This window comes from Orcinus orca, chromosome 10 (assembly GCF_937001465.1).
Source record: "Orcinus orca chromosome 10, mOrcOrc1.1, whole genome shotgun sequence".
NCBI classification, from domain to species: Eukaryota; Metazoa; Chordata; class Mammalia; order Artiodactyla; family Delphinidae; genus Orcinus; species Orcinus orca.
The window spans coordinates 63121539-63138567 of NC_064568.1; the positions used below are offsets into that span (position 1 = coordinate 63121539).

General features: G+C 35.2%; 1 protein-coding gene across 2 annotated transcripts in view; it reads left to right on the forward strand.

The window, feature by feature from the left end:
* COL21A1 (collagen type XXI alpha 1 chain) overlaps nucleotides 1-17029 on the forward strand; it is a 186439-nt gene that overhangs the window by 155825 nt on the left and 13585 nt on the right. For both annotated transcript variants that reach the window (XM_049716247.1, XM_049716246.1), the window contains 4 exons: nucleotides 9931-9975; nucleotides 12129-12182; nucleotides 13793-13846; nucleotides 16712-16765. In XM_049716247.1, coding sequence (XP_049572204.1) covers nucleotides 9931-9975; nucleotides 12129-12182; nucleotides 13793-13846; nucleotides 16712-16765 — 207 coding nt within the window. The remainder of the gene's footprint in view (nucleotides 1-9930; nucleotides 9976-12128; nucleotides 12183-13792; nucleotides 13847-16711; nucleotides 16766-17029) is intronic.

Genomic DNA, 17029 nt, shown 5'->3' on the forward strand with positions numbered 1-17029 from the left:
AATATGAGTTCCTTAAATTTTTTTCCTTAAGTGAATCTATCATCTCATTATTTTTCAATAGGAAAAATGGAGATATGTATTACATAAACATAAAAAGATTCACAATGGGCTGAGTTACACAATGAAAAATACAGTGATTTAGATGTAACAGTATAGATAGACATAATATTTCAAAAATATGAGGTTATAGAAGTTAGCAAATTAGATACAATTTTCAAATAATTGGTTATTTACTTTTTACCATATAAAATAACTAAGGTTAAAAATTCATCTGTTTGTTTTCTTCACCAAACTAGCTTCACCTTTGATTTGGTGTTTTAAAATATTTTTGTTTGGTGACTTCTATCATATGTGAAATTGCAAAAAACTTAAAACAATTTGCAGATTTCTCTGAAAAATGGTGTACAACTTCTACTTAGTTACTGAGTCAGCTAGAAAGGTCTTTGAAACATCCATTTTCAGTTTTCTCCTTAAGGAGAAATTCACCATGATTTGTTTTGAGTTATACAGTAACATTCCATGGACCCAAAAGTATACTCTGCACTTTTCAGGTTTTCAGAGGGTCAAAGTTAACTTTAGAACAACTCTGGTATGATTTTGGAGTTTTTTTTCAAGTGGAATTGTTTTTCAGTTTTACATACATCTACATGCATATGTTCCTTTAACTCACTAAAGTACTTTACGTGCTTGATCTCAGTTGACCGATGTAAAGGGGTAAATTACTTTCCCAGATTTGGGGGTTCAGGGCAGTTATGTGACTTTCCCACTATATGGCAGTGCAGATTCTGTCCCTGGCACTCTCAGTCCTCTTCTCCGCATCCTCTGGGTTTTCAGGTATGTTATTTTAATTTGCTAAACATTTTTCTTTTTTTTCTTGTCTTGAAAAATGATATTTTTACAACAGCAAAATTGGTTAGAATATCTTCTTGGCTTTAATAAAAAATAGGAGATTGGGATTAACATATACACACTACTATATATAAAATAGATAACTAACAAGGACCTACTGTATAGCACAAGGAACTCTACTCAATATACTGTAATAACCTGTATGGGAAAAGAATCTGAAAAAGCATATATATATATATATATATATATATATATATATACACACACACACACATATACACACACACACACACACATGTGTATCTTCACTTTGCTGTACACCTGAAATTAACACAACATTGTAAATCAACTACATTCCAATAAAAATTTAAAAAGAAAAAAAAATGTAGAGATGACTTTAAGTGCAAAAGAGAAATGCAAGTAACATGAAGCAACTTTGCATGACTACCAGGTAGTCTTCCTTCCTATGATAGCCCTGGTCTCATTCTGTAACTTACTATGTCAAACTGGTGGTACTTCTGTTGTCTATAAACACAAGTAGATCAAAAATATTTACCAAGGCATTTTCTATTAAAGTTATTTATCTTTGGGTAATTTGGGCCCAGTCCCATCTGAGTCCTTGTCTGTAGGCTGGGGAGAATAAATTCACCCATTATTACTTAGGTTATTTTTTTCCCCTTAAAGATGAAAGGGAGTAGTAAAACTGTATTAAAGTATTAAAGGGATAGTAAAACTGGTAATTTCGTTATTAAGGATTTATTGCAAGTACTTGTATATTTGTTTCTTTTTGGTCTGGCAGCTATGATTTTGAATTACTTCTCTTTAGAGTTATCTTACCACAAAATAATCTTTTGTACATCATTCATGATGATCTGTCAGTTAGTGTGGAATTTTAAAAAATTGGAAAACATTGTGGACTTACATGTTTGAAGCTTTTAGCCATATTTCTTCCTGAAAAAATAGTAATGAAATATACTTATGATGTTTAAAAAGCAAAAGTTATTATAGTATTTTTTCCCTTTTAAAAAATGAAGTATAGTTGACATGGAATATTACATTAGTTTCAGGTGTACAATATCAATATACTATATTATATTAGACATTTATGTACATTATGAGTTGATAACCACAATAAGTCTAATAACCATTCGTCACCATACCAAGTTATTACAACATTATTGACTACATTCCCTGTGCTGTACAATACATCCCCACATTCCTGTGGTTTATTTATTTTATAACTCAAAGTTTGGGACCCTTAATCCCCTTCACCTACTTTGCTCAGCACCCCACCTCTCCCCTCTGCTGACCACCACTTTGTTTTTTGTATCTATGAGAATTTTTATGTTTTGTTTAGTTTGTTCATTTGTTTTGTTTTAAGATTCCTTGTATAAGTGAAATCATATGATATTTGTCTTTCTCTGTCTGACTTATTTCACTTTAGCATAATACTCTCCAGGTCCATCCATGTTGTTGCAAATGGCAAGATTCCATTCTTTGCTTGTAGCTGAGTAATATTCCATTGTGTACACATACCACAACTTCTTTATCCATTCATCTATTTATGGGCACTTAGGTTGCTTCCACATCTTGGCTGTTGTAAATAATGCTGCTGTGAACAAAGGGATGCATATATCTTTCCAAATTAGTGTTTTTGTTTTCTTTGGATAAATACCCAGAAATGGAAGTGCTGGATCATATGGTAATCTATTTTTAATTTTTTGAGGAACCTCCATACTCTTCTCCATAGTGAGTGCACCAATTTACGTTCCTACCAACAGTGCACAAGGGTTCCCTTTTCTCCACATCCTTACCAACAGTTATTTTTTGTCTTTTTTGTAATAGCCATTCTGACAGGTGTGAAGTGATATCTCATTATGATTTTGATTTGCATTTCCCTGATGTTTAGCGATGTTGAGCATCTTTTTATGTGTCTGTTGGTCTTTCTTGGAAAAATGTCTATTCAGGTCCTCTTCCAATTTTTTAAATGCATTATTTACTTCTTTTGGTGTTGAGTTGTATGAGTCCTTTGCATATTTTGGATATTAACCCCTTATCACATATATAATTTGCAAATACCTTCTCCCATTCAGTAGGTGACATTGTCAATTTGTTGATGGTTTCCTTCTGTGCAAAAGCTTTTTAGTTTGATATAGTCTCATTTGTTTATTTTTGCTTTTGTTGCCCTTACTTGAGGAGACAGGTCCAAACAAATATTGCCAGGACCAGTGTCAAAGAGCTTACTGCCTTTGTTTCCTTCTAGGAGTTTTATGGTTTCAGGTCTTACATTTAAGTCTTTAATCCATTTCCAATTCATGGTGTAAGAAAGTGGTCCACTTTGATTATTTTTCATGTAGCTGTACAGTTTTCCCAATATCAGTTATTGAAGAGGCTTTCTTTTCCCCACTATATTCTTGACTCCTTAGTTGTAAATTAATTGACCATGTAAGTGTGGGTTTCTTTCTGGGCTCTTTTGTGCCAGTACCACACTGTTATGATTACCATAGCTTTCCAGTACAGTTTGAAGTCAGGGAGCATGATACCTCCAGCTTTGTTCTTCTTTCTTAAGATTGCTTCAGCTATTCGGGGTCTTTTGTGGTTCCATGTAAATTTTGTTTGTCATATATGGCCTTTCTTATGTTAAGATATGTTCCCTCTATAACCACTTTTTAGAGATAGGAACATTTGTTCATTTACATTTTTTTGTGTGTGTGTGGTACGCGGGCCTCTCACTGTTGTGGTCTCTCCGGTTGCGGAGCACAGGCTCTGGAGGTGCAGGCTCAGAGGCCATGGCTCACGGGCCCAGCCGCTCCATGGCATGTGGGATCTTCCCGGACCGGGGCACGAACCCATGTCCCCTGCATCAGCAGGCAGACTCTCAACCACTGCGCCACCAGGGAAGCCCCTTTGTTCATTTACATTTAAAGTAATTATTGGTAGGTATACTTATTGCCATTCGGTTAATTGTTTTCTGGTTGTTTTTATAGTTCTTCTCTGTTTCTTCCTCTCTTGTCTCTTCCCTTTGGATTTGATGGCTTTCTTTAGTGTTATGTTTGCATTTCTTTTTATTTTCTGTGTATCTCTTACAGGTTCTTGGTTTGTATTTACCATGAAGTTCATATATAACAATGTATGTATATAGCAGTCTATTTTAAGTTGATGGTTGCTCAAGTTGGAGCACATTCAAAAAGCACTACATTTTTACTCCCCCAACCATGTTTTATGTTTTTGATGTCATATTTTACATCTTTTTATTTTGTGTATCACTTAACTATTTTAGATATTATGATTTCACTGCTTTTGTCTTTAAAATTCATACTAGCTTTATAGTCAGTTGATCTACTACCTTTACTATGTTTGCCTTTAACAGTGAGATTGTTTTTCTTTCATAATTTTCCTGTTTCTAGTGATGACCTTTTTTTTTCTATTTAAAGAAGTCCCTTTAGCATTTCTTTTAAGGTTGATTTAGTGGTGATGAACTCTGTTAGCTTTCACTTATCTGGAAACTCTTTATCTCGCCTTCATTTCTGAATGATAACCTGGCAGGGTAGAGTATTCTTGGTAGTAAGATTTTTTCCTTTCAGTACTTTGAATATATTGTGCCAGTCCTTTCTGACCTGTAAAGTTTCTGTTGTAAAAACTGATAGTATTATGGAGATCCCCTTGTGTGTAATTATTTGCTTTTCTCTTGCTGCTTTTAAGATGCTCTGTTTAATTTTTGATATCTTAATCATAATGTGTCTTTGGATTCATCTTATTTGTGACTCTCTGTGCTTCCTGGACTTGGTGTCTTTCCTTTGACAGATTAGGGAAATTTTCAGCCATTATTTTTTTGAATATATTCTCTATCCATTTCTCTCTCTCTCTTCTCCTTCTGGAACCCCTATAATGCAAATGCTAGTATGCTTGATGTTGTCCCAGAGATGCCTTAAACTATCCTCATTTGTGTGTGTGTGTGTGTGTGTGTGTGTGTGTGTGTGTGTGTTTTGCTGTTCCTATTGGGTGATTTCCACTGCCTAGTCTTCCAGATCACTGATTCTTCTGCATCCTCTAATCTGCTGTTGATTCCCTCTAGTATATTTTTCACTTCAGTTATTGTATTATTCTGTTCTGATTGGTTCTTTTTTATTTTTTCTGTCTCTTTATTGAAGGTGTCACTGAGTTCAACCATTCTTCTCCAGAGTTCAATGAGCAGCTTTAAGACTGTTACTTTGAACACTTTATCTGGTAAATTGCTTATCTCCATTTCATTTAGTTCTTTTTCTGAGGTTATGTCTTCTTCTTTCACATGGAAGGTATTCCTTCATCTCTTCATTTTGCCTAAATCTCGATGTCTGTTTCTATGTATTAGGTATAACAGCTACATCTCCTGGTCTTGAAAGAGTGGTCTTATGTACAAGATGTCCCATGGGACCCAGCAGTGCAGTCCCCTCTGTTCACCAGAGCCAGGTGCTCCTGGAGTATCCCCTGTGTGGGTCACATGTGCCCTCTTGTTGTGATTGGGCTGTGATTGCTGCAGGCACCCTGGTGTGCATGGCTGGCCCCCTGGAGTAGGAGCTGCTTTGGAGGAGAGCTGGGGCAGTCTGCTGGGTATGATGGGGTGGGAGCTGCTTTAAAGGAGCTAGCCTGGGCAGGTCCTCTGGGGAATGCTGGGCTGGGACGCATGGTGTTAGCTAGGTTGATGGCGAATGACAGAAGTGGTGCCCACCCGTCCCCCCAGGCCAGCTAGGTAGAAGGAGAGTAAAAAAGAATGATGCTTGTCAGTGCTTCTGTCCCCAGAGGAAGTTCGACCAGATCCCTGTCCTTCCAGCACCTGCCATAAAATTAGTCAGTGAATCTCCTTCTCCTATGACCCAGATACTTTTTAAGCTGCTGTGTCTGTGCTGGGATTTGGAGTGAGTGTAACCCCACTGGTTTTCCAAGCCAGACATTATGGGGTTCATCTTCCCAGTGCAGGGCCTCAGGATGGGAAGCCTGACATGGGACTCACACCCCTCACTCGCCAGGGGCACCTCTCCAGCTGTGATACCCCTCCTGCTTGTGGGTCTTCACAATGCAGATGTGGGTTCTAACTAGACTGCTTTTCTGCCTCTCGATGTGTGGACTTTTCTTTTTGTTCTTAGTTGTAGAAGGTCTGTCCAGCTAGTCTTCAGGTTGTTCTCAGAGATGGTTGTTCCATATGTAGTTGTGGTTTTGTTGTGTCCATGAGAGGAGGTGAGCTCAGGATCTTTCTAATTTTGCATCTTGATCCTGGAACCCCACAGTAGTATTTTTCTATAATCAAAGTCAGCCAAACATGAAGAGGCAAGGATAATGAATGAGGGGCAATGAAAACCTGTTGGTGCCTCCCAGTGGGAAGCCTTAGATTGCCAAAGTCATCTTGAATACAGTGTAAACTTTGGGGAATGAGGTAGACAAAGGCAAGGTGGAAAGACATGTTAAAAAAAAAAAAAAGATATCCTCAAAATGGAGGAGGACAAATTTTGAGACATGGAAAAGAATTGACTTCATCTATTTTGTAACTTTCAAAGGTCAGGGAGGAGCTGTGAAAAGTCATGAAAATTTGTTCATTTTAGTCCCAGCACTGAGCTAAGTGCTTGTGAGAGCTAATTCATATAATGTAACAACCCTAGAGCTAAATTCTATTATTTTTTCCCCACGTATAAGATGGGGACACTGAGATTCCAATTTAAATACCTGGCCTGGAGTCAATCAGCACGAGATAATTGGCTAGCTGACTCCAGCATCTAAACTTTTAACTGCCTCTTCTATGCTCTTTATTAATAATGAGTGTAATCTCTGTAGCTAATAAGAATGATACTTTCAACATATGTGTTTTGTATTCATTGCATCTTTAATAATGAACAAATCACTTCTTGATATAATAGAAGAAAACATAATATGCTTCTAATATTTTGACAACTGTATGATATTAAATATCTCTACAAGTGTGTAGAAATGTTGAAATTTTTGATTTAAAAATACCATTAGTTGATTAGATTTGTTTTAAGCACATTGAAATTATTGCATTACTTAACAGCAGATTTGATCCACGATGCTCTAATTTCAGGAGTAAAGTATTCCATTGCATGTGGAAAAGTATAGAGTGATATCCTGTCTTTTCTAAGTAATGCATCATAGACACATTTCCTTCATTATAAAGTGGTCTCTAGGAAATAGGGGCCAAACCCTTTATTCTAAATTATGCATTTCTGTTTTTAATGACTTTTTTGTTATACAACAATGATTTAATGGTTACAGAGAAGCTTCTAGAACATTTTTTCATGCCGCATTCTTTCACCACAACATTACACAGGATTTTCCATTTGACTTTCTGCTCTTCCTGAAATCTAAACTGAAATCACAGAAATGGAGGAAATATGCCCCTTTATTCTCACCAGATGAAATTATTGCTTCTGTCTTTACTTACACATGTTCACAGTTGCCTGAACTCAAAACCACACAGGCCGAAAATGAAATATAAAATAGTTTGCTTGGAAAAACATTTACCCTATGAAGTAACTGTTGCTAAATACTTTTGGATCAACAAACTGGTAACTTTCAAATGGTTTTGAATAATATTTCTACTAATGTAAAATTGGCAAAGTTTAGTCAATTTCAATGAATGTATTGGGAACCCAGGAAAATATTTTCTAGGAGAATTTTATTAACTAATATAGCTCTGAGTGATTTCAGTTCTTCTGGTGAACCTCTCTCTCAACAGTTTTTTATTCCATGCATGCTCATGGCATTATATTAGTTTTGCCAAGAATTGCTTTTATAAATCAGTTTTACATTTTGTTTTTTAATATTATATAGTTTTATATATTTTTTGCTTGGTATTTATAAAATATTTAGTAGTTCTTGGTATGGTTGGACCTAGAAGACATTATGACTTTTTTTCATATCTATGACATCTATTCATGTTTTATTAACTTATGAACACAGGCAGTAGGAAAAGGAATCTATTTTTCTCCTAATCTGAGATCCCCCCAAATACTCTCAATATTGGATATGTTGAAATAATGTAAGATTTGTGGCTATGTCCTAATGAAGACCATACTCAGAATTAGAATTATTCAGATAAAAGGTGTTAAATCAAATTCAGGAAGTGACCTGGGTGGGGGGGTGCTCTCAAGATCTGGGAAGTGAGGCCAGGGCACTGCTTGGGCATAATTTTATTTTTCCCCAGAGTGAGAATATAGCCTTGCTGACAGTGGGATTGGCTGCAAAAACAGGAGTAACTAATTCCTACTAATATAGATCATGTAAGAGCATAGAAACTTGAATAGGGTTGAAACCTTAAGTAACAAAGAGTTCTGTGCAGCATGAAATTCAGCTTCTCAGGTCTGAGAAGTATCGGGGCAATTGCAGGATCACTTTAGAGATTCTTGGAGCCAAGCAACACGGCATTGACACAGCTGCAGAACCATGTATGGCCACCTTGTGTCTGATAAGATTCTACAGACAGATTTTATTTGAATTTTATTTAAATTCAGAACTTAATCATTATGGTGAGTTGGTATGAGTGTGTATTTGAATGGGAGCTGGTTCTGGGTGGTTTCATGCCAAATCATGGTCTATTGAAATGGAAGCCTTTATTTTGAACAATATTGACTTTGATTGTGTTGACGGTATGCATTTTTTGCCTTAGAAAGGATACAATTCGTTTCACTCTGTTCTCTTTGTACTCGTAACTCAATTATTTACTCTCGCTTTATGTTTAGAGTGCTGATAGGGTATTCTGTGCTCATGTTTTATAATGTAACTTTAAATTTTTATATCGTTTTATGTTATTCTCTAGTTAGTATGTTTATAAAGCAACCAGAATGCTAGTCCCTTGTTGATGGGCTTTGCTCTCATACAACTTTTCTCTGCAAAGGAGGCAGTGCCATGGAGAACTAATTGAGCCAAATAGGATCAAACTGAATTCCAATTTATCATTTAAGTTTGGATCTTAAAACTAGAACTGTGTGCCATATCTTGCACCGTAATTGTGGCTACCACATGGACCAGTATTGTATTAATAGTCAAGATTTGAAAATCAAAACAATGGCAGACTTTCCCTGTTGTTGAAGATACTTGATGTAGTTGCCCTGATTTACTGAGTACCACTGCTGTTCTTTGAAAGCCCTGAAGATGCAGAGAGCTTTCAAAGAAATACTGATGGTGCCCAATTTCCCTGTCATTTGAATTTCCTTTTCTGCCAAAGTCAATACATATATATATACATAAACAAATGTTATTCATTATTTCAATTGAAGTATCATCAAGAAAGGAGATAAGAAAAATGAATATGAAATAAAAATTAATTAGTACCATCTCTGCTTGTTTGGGGTGATAAATGATCATTTTGGAAAATGCAGTGAATGACAATAGAACTGCTTTCCCATTATTAAATGTGCTCATGTTATTCTCAAATTCAGACAATTAGCATTAATTTTCTCTGAATCTTGCTAGAGAACTCATACATTTGGGCTCAGCCATGTGAAAGAGTTTTCTATGTCTTTCTTTCTGTCTCTCTACAAACTGGTCTGCATATGCTCCACAATTTTATCAGCAAGGGAATCATTAGGAGAAAGATTGCCATATCTTATACAAGGAGTTAGGTTCCTGGGTGTTTCAAGGCTCAATTTGGAGGAAATTATTTAGTTTCATTAGTTTTCAGTTATGGTGGTGAGACTATGAGGGCCTTTGGAACTGTTGTACTGAATCTGAACTCCTATGATTTGACAGTCTTTTTGCATTAATCATTATAAGTAACATAAGAAAGTGTTCAAATGAAATATCCTTCTTATTTTATCACTTATGTTGGTCTGAAAGAAGAGCCAAGATTAATATCTTCATAGCTTCTTTTTTTTAAGCCAGTATTTAAAACTTTAAATATCAGATGTATAATAATAAATCTCATAAATTTTTCTTTTCCAAAATTTGATTAATATAAGTAGTGGTTTCATGTAGTCAAGAGATATGTTTGATGATTTGCATTATTTACAAGTTAAAACTCCAATTATGGCCTATTCTTCTTTAATGATACAGTCTAAATTTTTTAAATTAAAAATCTACTTTATTTCTTTTTAGGGAATCCCAGGATTTCCTGGAAACCAAGGATTAATGGGACAAAAAGTAAGTGCTAATGAAAGTTGAAAGATTTGGGCCTGGAATCTGATTATGAAAAGGGCAAAGTGGTGATGTCTCTTCACATAGAATACATTTTTTACCACATTCATGGCAACAGTTAATGGTTCAAACATGATATAATTTCAGAAGCTATTATTTTGACCTTACAATTAGTTTTTGTTGTTGTTTTACACAGATATGAATTTGGATTTACATACATGCTTTCTATTTTACTTAGTACTTTCTATCTTGTGCTCTTAGACCATACTTTTGGGAAAATTGTACTACTTACTAAACTGTATTTTTAGAAATTCTTTTAGTACAAATACTTTGGTTATAAACTTTCAGTGTTTATTCAATTACCAGTATGTTTTTGAGAGAGGATTTTGTAGAGTATACAATTCAAGATTGATGATTATTTCCTCTTAATACACTGAAATTTTTCTACTGTCATCTCCTGGCTTCCATGGTTCACTATGAAAAATCTGCTCTTGTTCTAATCATCATTCTTTTGTAAGTGACCTGTCCCTTCTTTGGGGATTCTTTTAAGATATTTTATTTGTTTTTAGTGTTCTTAAAACTCACTGTGATGTATCTAGATATGGAATTCTCTTTATTCATCCGGGTGGGAATTTAGTTTGCTTCTTGGCTCTGTAGAATTATTTCCATTATCTCTGGAAGACATGAGCGGTTAATCTCCATGCTAATTCTCTTCATCTTCTGCTCTTCCCTCTTTCTGGAATTCTAGTTAGACATATTTTATTCCTTTTAATTTTGTCCTCTACATCTCTAAATTGCTTACTTCCATATCCTAGATTCTTAAATTCTGGTTAAATTTTTTGGATATATTTTCCAGTCTATTTATTCTCCCTTTACTGTGTCTAATCTGCTGTTTAAGCCATCAATTGATTTTTTTAAAAATCTAAACAATCATATTTTTCATTTCTAGAATTTCAAATTTTAATAACATCTTTTTATTCTTTTTTTTATGGAAGTATAGTTGATTTACACCATTGTGTTAGTTTCAAGGGACAGCAAAATGATTCATTTATATATATATATATATATATATATATATACACATATATTATATATATATATACACACATCCCTGTGCTATAACATCTTTTTATTCTTGATAGTCTAGTCTCTTGTTCTATCATCAGTCCTAGTAGTTTTTCATGATTCCATTCTTTCATTTGTAAAGATTTCACATGTAGTTCTAAATTCTCTTTCTAGTCATTCTGACAGCTGCAGTTCATTGTTATTCCTCTTGATTCTCAGTCTTGTGGTTTTCTGCCTCTCCTGTCTTAATTGTTGATGCTGAGCTCATTGCTTCATCCTAGTTAGTGGGCGTCCTGTCAGCCTAACTGGGTCATGGAGAGCCTCCTGCTGGTAACCGCGGGTACCATTTCAGTGCCCTTTGAGGGTCCTGAGCCATTGTAGGTACTAAAGGTTCCTGCCCTCTCCCCATAGCTGGCCCAGTGTTTAGTTTCTTAAAAGCTGAGCATGTCCCCTCAGACACCTTCAGCCCTCTTGTTTCCTGCTGCTCAACTTCTAGTGAGGTTTCTGCACACTTCCAAATCCTCATAATCACAATCATAACCGAGAGTATATTTTATTAAAGTGAGGGGTCTTTGAAGACTTCTCCTGCTTCTCAAAGAGGATATTCTTTCCAGGGTTGTTGTTCTGGAATCAGAAAATCCCTTGGAGCATCAGGTCAGTCACAATCCCAAAATCTGAAGTCTAAATGCTATTAAAAACTGTGTCCTAATTTTTCTTAATCTGTACTTACTATCATAGCTCTTAAATTATGGTAAATAAGGAATTTTTTCACTTGATTTTTTTTCCCTCTGTTGTCTCACCTCACCAACAGTGTGTGAACTGCTAGGTCTTCCTTTGAAAGAATAAGAGTGCCGCTCCTGATTTCCTAATGAAATATTTTCCTTAATAATTCCACAGACCCTAGGCCTACGTCTTTAAGATGTTAGATTCCCGATTTTTTACCTTGCATTGCTTCGTCTTACAATATAGGAAGGAAAGGCAGACACATTGGGCTGATTGATATTGAGTTTTCATTTCATAATGCTTTCGTAGGAAATTTCTAAAGATGAATTGATACTCTACAATTTTAAACTTGATCTGTATTTGATTTTTAGGGAGAAATTGGGCCTCCAGGACCACTAGGAAAAAAAGGAGCTCCGGGGATACCTGTATGTTAATGTCATTATTATTACTGGGGTGTTTGAAATATTGTCATTATGTACCAGAGGTTCTTATTCTGAAATTCACAAAACTGGTGGGAGGATTCAGCAATGAGAATTTTGGGATCCACAAATTCCATGCATTTGTATGAAAAAGATTATGTTCATTTTTCTAGAGGAGTCTAGATTTCTTCAGATTCTCAGAAAGTTGGCTACCCAAGTAAGGATTAAGAACGCTTACTGTAGATAAACCAGAAAACAAATATTCTAGCTAAAAAAAATACTGAGTACCATGAGAAGATCTAAAACTCAATAAATATTCTTTGTTACTTTTTAGAAAATTTACAAATTTATTACAGTAATGAGGGAGAATATATTCAGAACAGGTAGTATAGGAAGATCCTAAATTAGTGAACAATTAATTTTGGAAGTTTGGGGAGTAAAGGGACATATGAGTATGATATTAGAAATTATGATAATCCTATGGTGTATAGGACTCCATAAAAAATTTCTAAAAGTAAATTGTTAGAAGCAATGTGTATTTTAATCTATGAATCAAATTGCCTGTAATAGCTTTTTTTAAGTAAAAAAAATGGACAGTTTATGATCTTTCATTTAATTATGTAAGTTAAAAAAGCAGATATTTTAGCCAGTGAAAAGATTTGATAAGATCTTGGTGAAAGATTTGAATGGAATATTCTTCCTCTACCTCCATCATCAAGACCAAATTATTTTTTCATTGAAATATTAAATGAAACTTGATTATTTACCAGTATTTAAGTTAGCCTCCAGAAAGTGAAGGCATTAACTAGAACTTCATTGAACTTCAAGAATATCTATATTTAATATTTCTAATATTTCAAACACTATGTTATGACTAGTATATTTTACATTTTATAGTTGTAATAAATCCTGAATTGATAGCAAACCATAGTAGTGATGACATGCTGTTTTCAATGTGACTATACTGAGATTCTGTTTTCTGATAATACTAATTGAATATTTTTTTGCTCATCACATTTCCTTTGCTGTGATTAAGAGAAAGCAAATGTTTTTTATATATGTAATAGTATTTAAATGGAATCTAAATTAAATTAGTTCCTTGTTGCTAGAATAGTTATCAGTGTCTTATTTTGAATTATATGGTTACTAAAAATATGGCCATTTGTAACTTGAATAGACATTCTTACATTCAGAGAAATTATTAGATTTTAATTCTTTAAAATCATTATTCAAGAAAATAGAAAACGTAAGTAAAATTGACCAAAATAACATCTATGAAGTAATCTAATTCTTGGCCATCATGAGAAAGGAAGAAAGTAGAGTGTAGAAAAAAGAAACTTTTCTTTACATTTGTCTCTTACTAGCTCTCCAGTCATTTTTGCTATTTGTAGGTGATTTAAGCAACCAAATTACAAGGGCTTTGCCAGCCTTCATGTTATCTTGCATAGTTTTATTCTTTATTATCCTTTATTTGGATGTGTGTAGGGATGTTTCCCATATCTTGCATTATATTTTAGTGGATTGATTATGATGGTAATGTATAACTTGAAAACTGATTGAATATTTTAAAAATATTATTCTCTAAATTGCTCTTGCAATTTCCATTTAAAATGTAGGGTTTGATGGGAAGCGACGGCTCACCAGGTCAGCCTGGAGCCCCAGGATCTAAGGTAAAGAAAATTAACTTAACAAGATTGAGGGCTTTGTGCAAAATGACCACTTAGGTACTTCAGTCAAAGTTTTAACTACATTGATTTTATTTTGAATGTGGTTTGAAGTCTATGAACAAGCACTTGTAGGAATGAAGTCTTAGGCAAAAACTAAGCATATAAAACACACTAACGTAAAGCAGGCCTGGTTTAAGCTGGAAAAGGTCCAAGATCCTGCATGACTCAGTGCTCTTCCCTTACTGGCAGCTCAAGGGACTGAGGAATACCCAGAGCTCTATGGGGCTCTGTACCCAGCCCACCATCTAGAGTATCTGTAGTGACCACTGAGGGTAACTTTACCAACTTCCAAGTCCTCTTCTTGGTTTTTTATTTAGTGGAATGTATGTGGAATTTTTATTTGTAAAATGCCTTGTAGTGAGTTTTATCCTCCCTTGGGACTGTGGATAAGATGGCACATTATCTTAACTTTCACATTTAAAAAGTAAGGCACGCTTGACAATATATTTAGGTGTCAGGTGAGGTTATTCTTAAGCTAGAACTGGCACTCTGAGTACCATGATTCGACCGTTTTCTAGGTGTACAGAGTCATGTGTAAGAGAATTTCTTTTTATTAGAGGATCAGACCGGGTACCTTCTGGCTCAACGCAAGAAACTATTCTTGACTACTTAATAAGTAGATTCTAGGATAGCCTTCTGAAAGGAAGTGACGGAATTGCTGTTTTGGAAGCATTCAACCTTTAACTAGACCATGGAAATAGATCCTGGCATACAAAATGAGTACATGGCCTAATCTACTCTACTTTTAATTCTAAAGTACCTAGAAAGAGATAGGATAAAATGTCATTGGGAGCCCAGTGATTAGGGAAAAGTAGCTGCCCTCTCACCAGAGGTGGACCCTGTGGGTGCTTGGAACACTGTGCGTCCTAGCAGTAGTAAGTGTGCACTTGCCAAGTGGAGGTTCTCCATCATGTTGCAAGGTCATGTTGTAAGAAAAAATAGAGTAGTTGTATATTCCTTAAATAACTGGGTACAATGGATTCTCCCATGATGTTCTGGATCCTCTAATTCTTAAGAACGCAGCCTAAGATTTCGTCAGCATTTTTAATTAGCCACTTAGCATCGTTGGCTCACACTGAGCTGGAGGTCAACTAAACCTGCTAGATTTTCCATAAAAGACGTTAGAACAATGTATTTGTGGCATCCACCACTTGGGTAGGTCTGCTGTTGTGGCTGGGGAGTCAAGTGGCTGATTCTAACATCACAGTTTGTTTTTACATAAATTACTATAAAGTTTGATTTCCCTCATCTTTTCCTTCTACGATTATTTTGTTAAAAATAGATTCAAGATGTTAAAATTATACCTCTTAAATGTAATCTTTTCAGTGAAACATTTCAACTTGTTTTCATGCAGTATATTACCTCAGGTCTTAGAAAGTTTTTCTGCCAAGGGCCAGATAGGACATGTTTTAGTCTTTGAGGGCCATATAATTTCTGTTGCAGCCACTCAGCTCTGCTATTGAAATGTAAAAGCAGCCACCACGGTGTGGATGTGCCTGTGTTTCGTACAAGTTTATTTACAAAAGGAGGCATTGGGCTGACTTAGCCCACAGGCCATAGTTTACTTGCCTCTATGTTACCTTATCCCTCTGGTTTTGTCAACTAATATATTTGTGAACTATGCCTTCAGTAACAATTGATATAAGTTCAAGAGTAAGACAAAAAAAGCTGTGTTAAGCAAGGCAGGGATGAGGCTGAAATTCTGTGGTAGATCTTTAGAAAACTTCCAATTTAGATTATAATACCTCTTTGTAAAATAGCCGTTGAACCATTTATAAGTCTGTTTTACCCTATCATATTCCAGTTTTATAAAATATTATCTAAATGACATCAGGGTATATTAACATAATCAAGTCATGTAGCTTTTGGCAAGTCCTGTCACCTCTGAGTTTCAGCTTAATCATTTGTAAAATTAGAAAATTTAAGGAACCATTGTTCTATGGTATAATCATGCTTTTATGTGCTGAATGCTTTAATTAAGTCCAAATAGTATGCTCACGTGGTTCTAAACGTGAGCTGAGAATGAAAGTTGTTCCCTTTACTGATCAGTGAGCCTGACCTGGCTCTGGGTGATCATCGCCCCTCACTTCTAGGTATCATACCAACCTCTTTAATTATAGGTTTTTGCCAGACATTGATTGGGTTGTGATTTCAGGTGTCCAAGTATATTTTGAAAGCCAGAACCACCACTGACAATCTCTCCTGATGATCCAGGAGGCAGGTTGTCTTTTATAACCAATCCTCTTTTCCTATCTTACATTCTTTGCTCTGACAACTTGGTCTTGCTTTCCAAATGTCTGTTAGCAAGGACTGCACTGGAATCCTGAAAAAGAACGCAAACTAAAAGTTTTCTGATTCATGCTTCTTCCAAAAGCCACTCAAAAGTGCATTTGAGGCTAATTTTCTTTTTTCAGTTGCATACTGAAAATGAGTCATACAGAGAAAGCAAAACAGAGAAAGATGAAGATTTCCAGCCTAGAAGATGCTATTAAGATACATGGGTCTGGCTTGTGCAGCACAAAGACCTAGCTAATTAGTGCCAGTCCCTAAAGATTGGAATCTCTCTTTTTACTTCGAGCTGCCAACATCAAACAGGCTGGTAGAAAGCTTTATAAATATGCGGACTCACTTCCCTGCTTAAAAGAGTTTTTCTTAATAAATAGGCTTCACATATAGATTCTATATTTCAAATAATTGGAAAGTTGAAAATGCAAAAGTTGTTTAAAATGTATTCCCTTAAGTGTCTGTATCAGATATATGGTAATGACTAAATTCAAAAAATTTCAAATGGCTTTGATGCATTGACAGGGAAATAAAGGTGAACCTGGACTTCAAGGGCTGCCTGGGGCTTCTGGGCTCAAGGTAATTAATTTGTTTCGAAGCATTTGGAAATGTTTTCAAAGAAGTATGAGTTCCTCTCATTATTTGATGAGATTAACATTTGTATCCCTTAAGAAAAGATAGATGAAATGAAGGATTACCTTTTAACATAAAATTAGGGTACCTGAAAGCCAGTGGTGAATGTGGGCCAATTTCATTTCTGTTTTTTGGATATTTTATCATAGTTTAGGTAATAAAGGCATGAAATATGCTTTAGTTTGGTTTTTCTAGAACTAGTAAAATTTG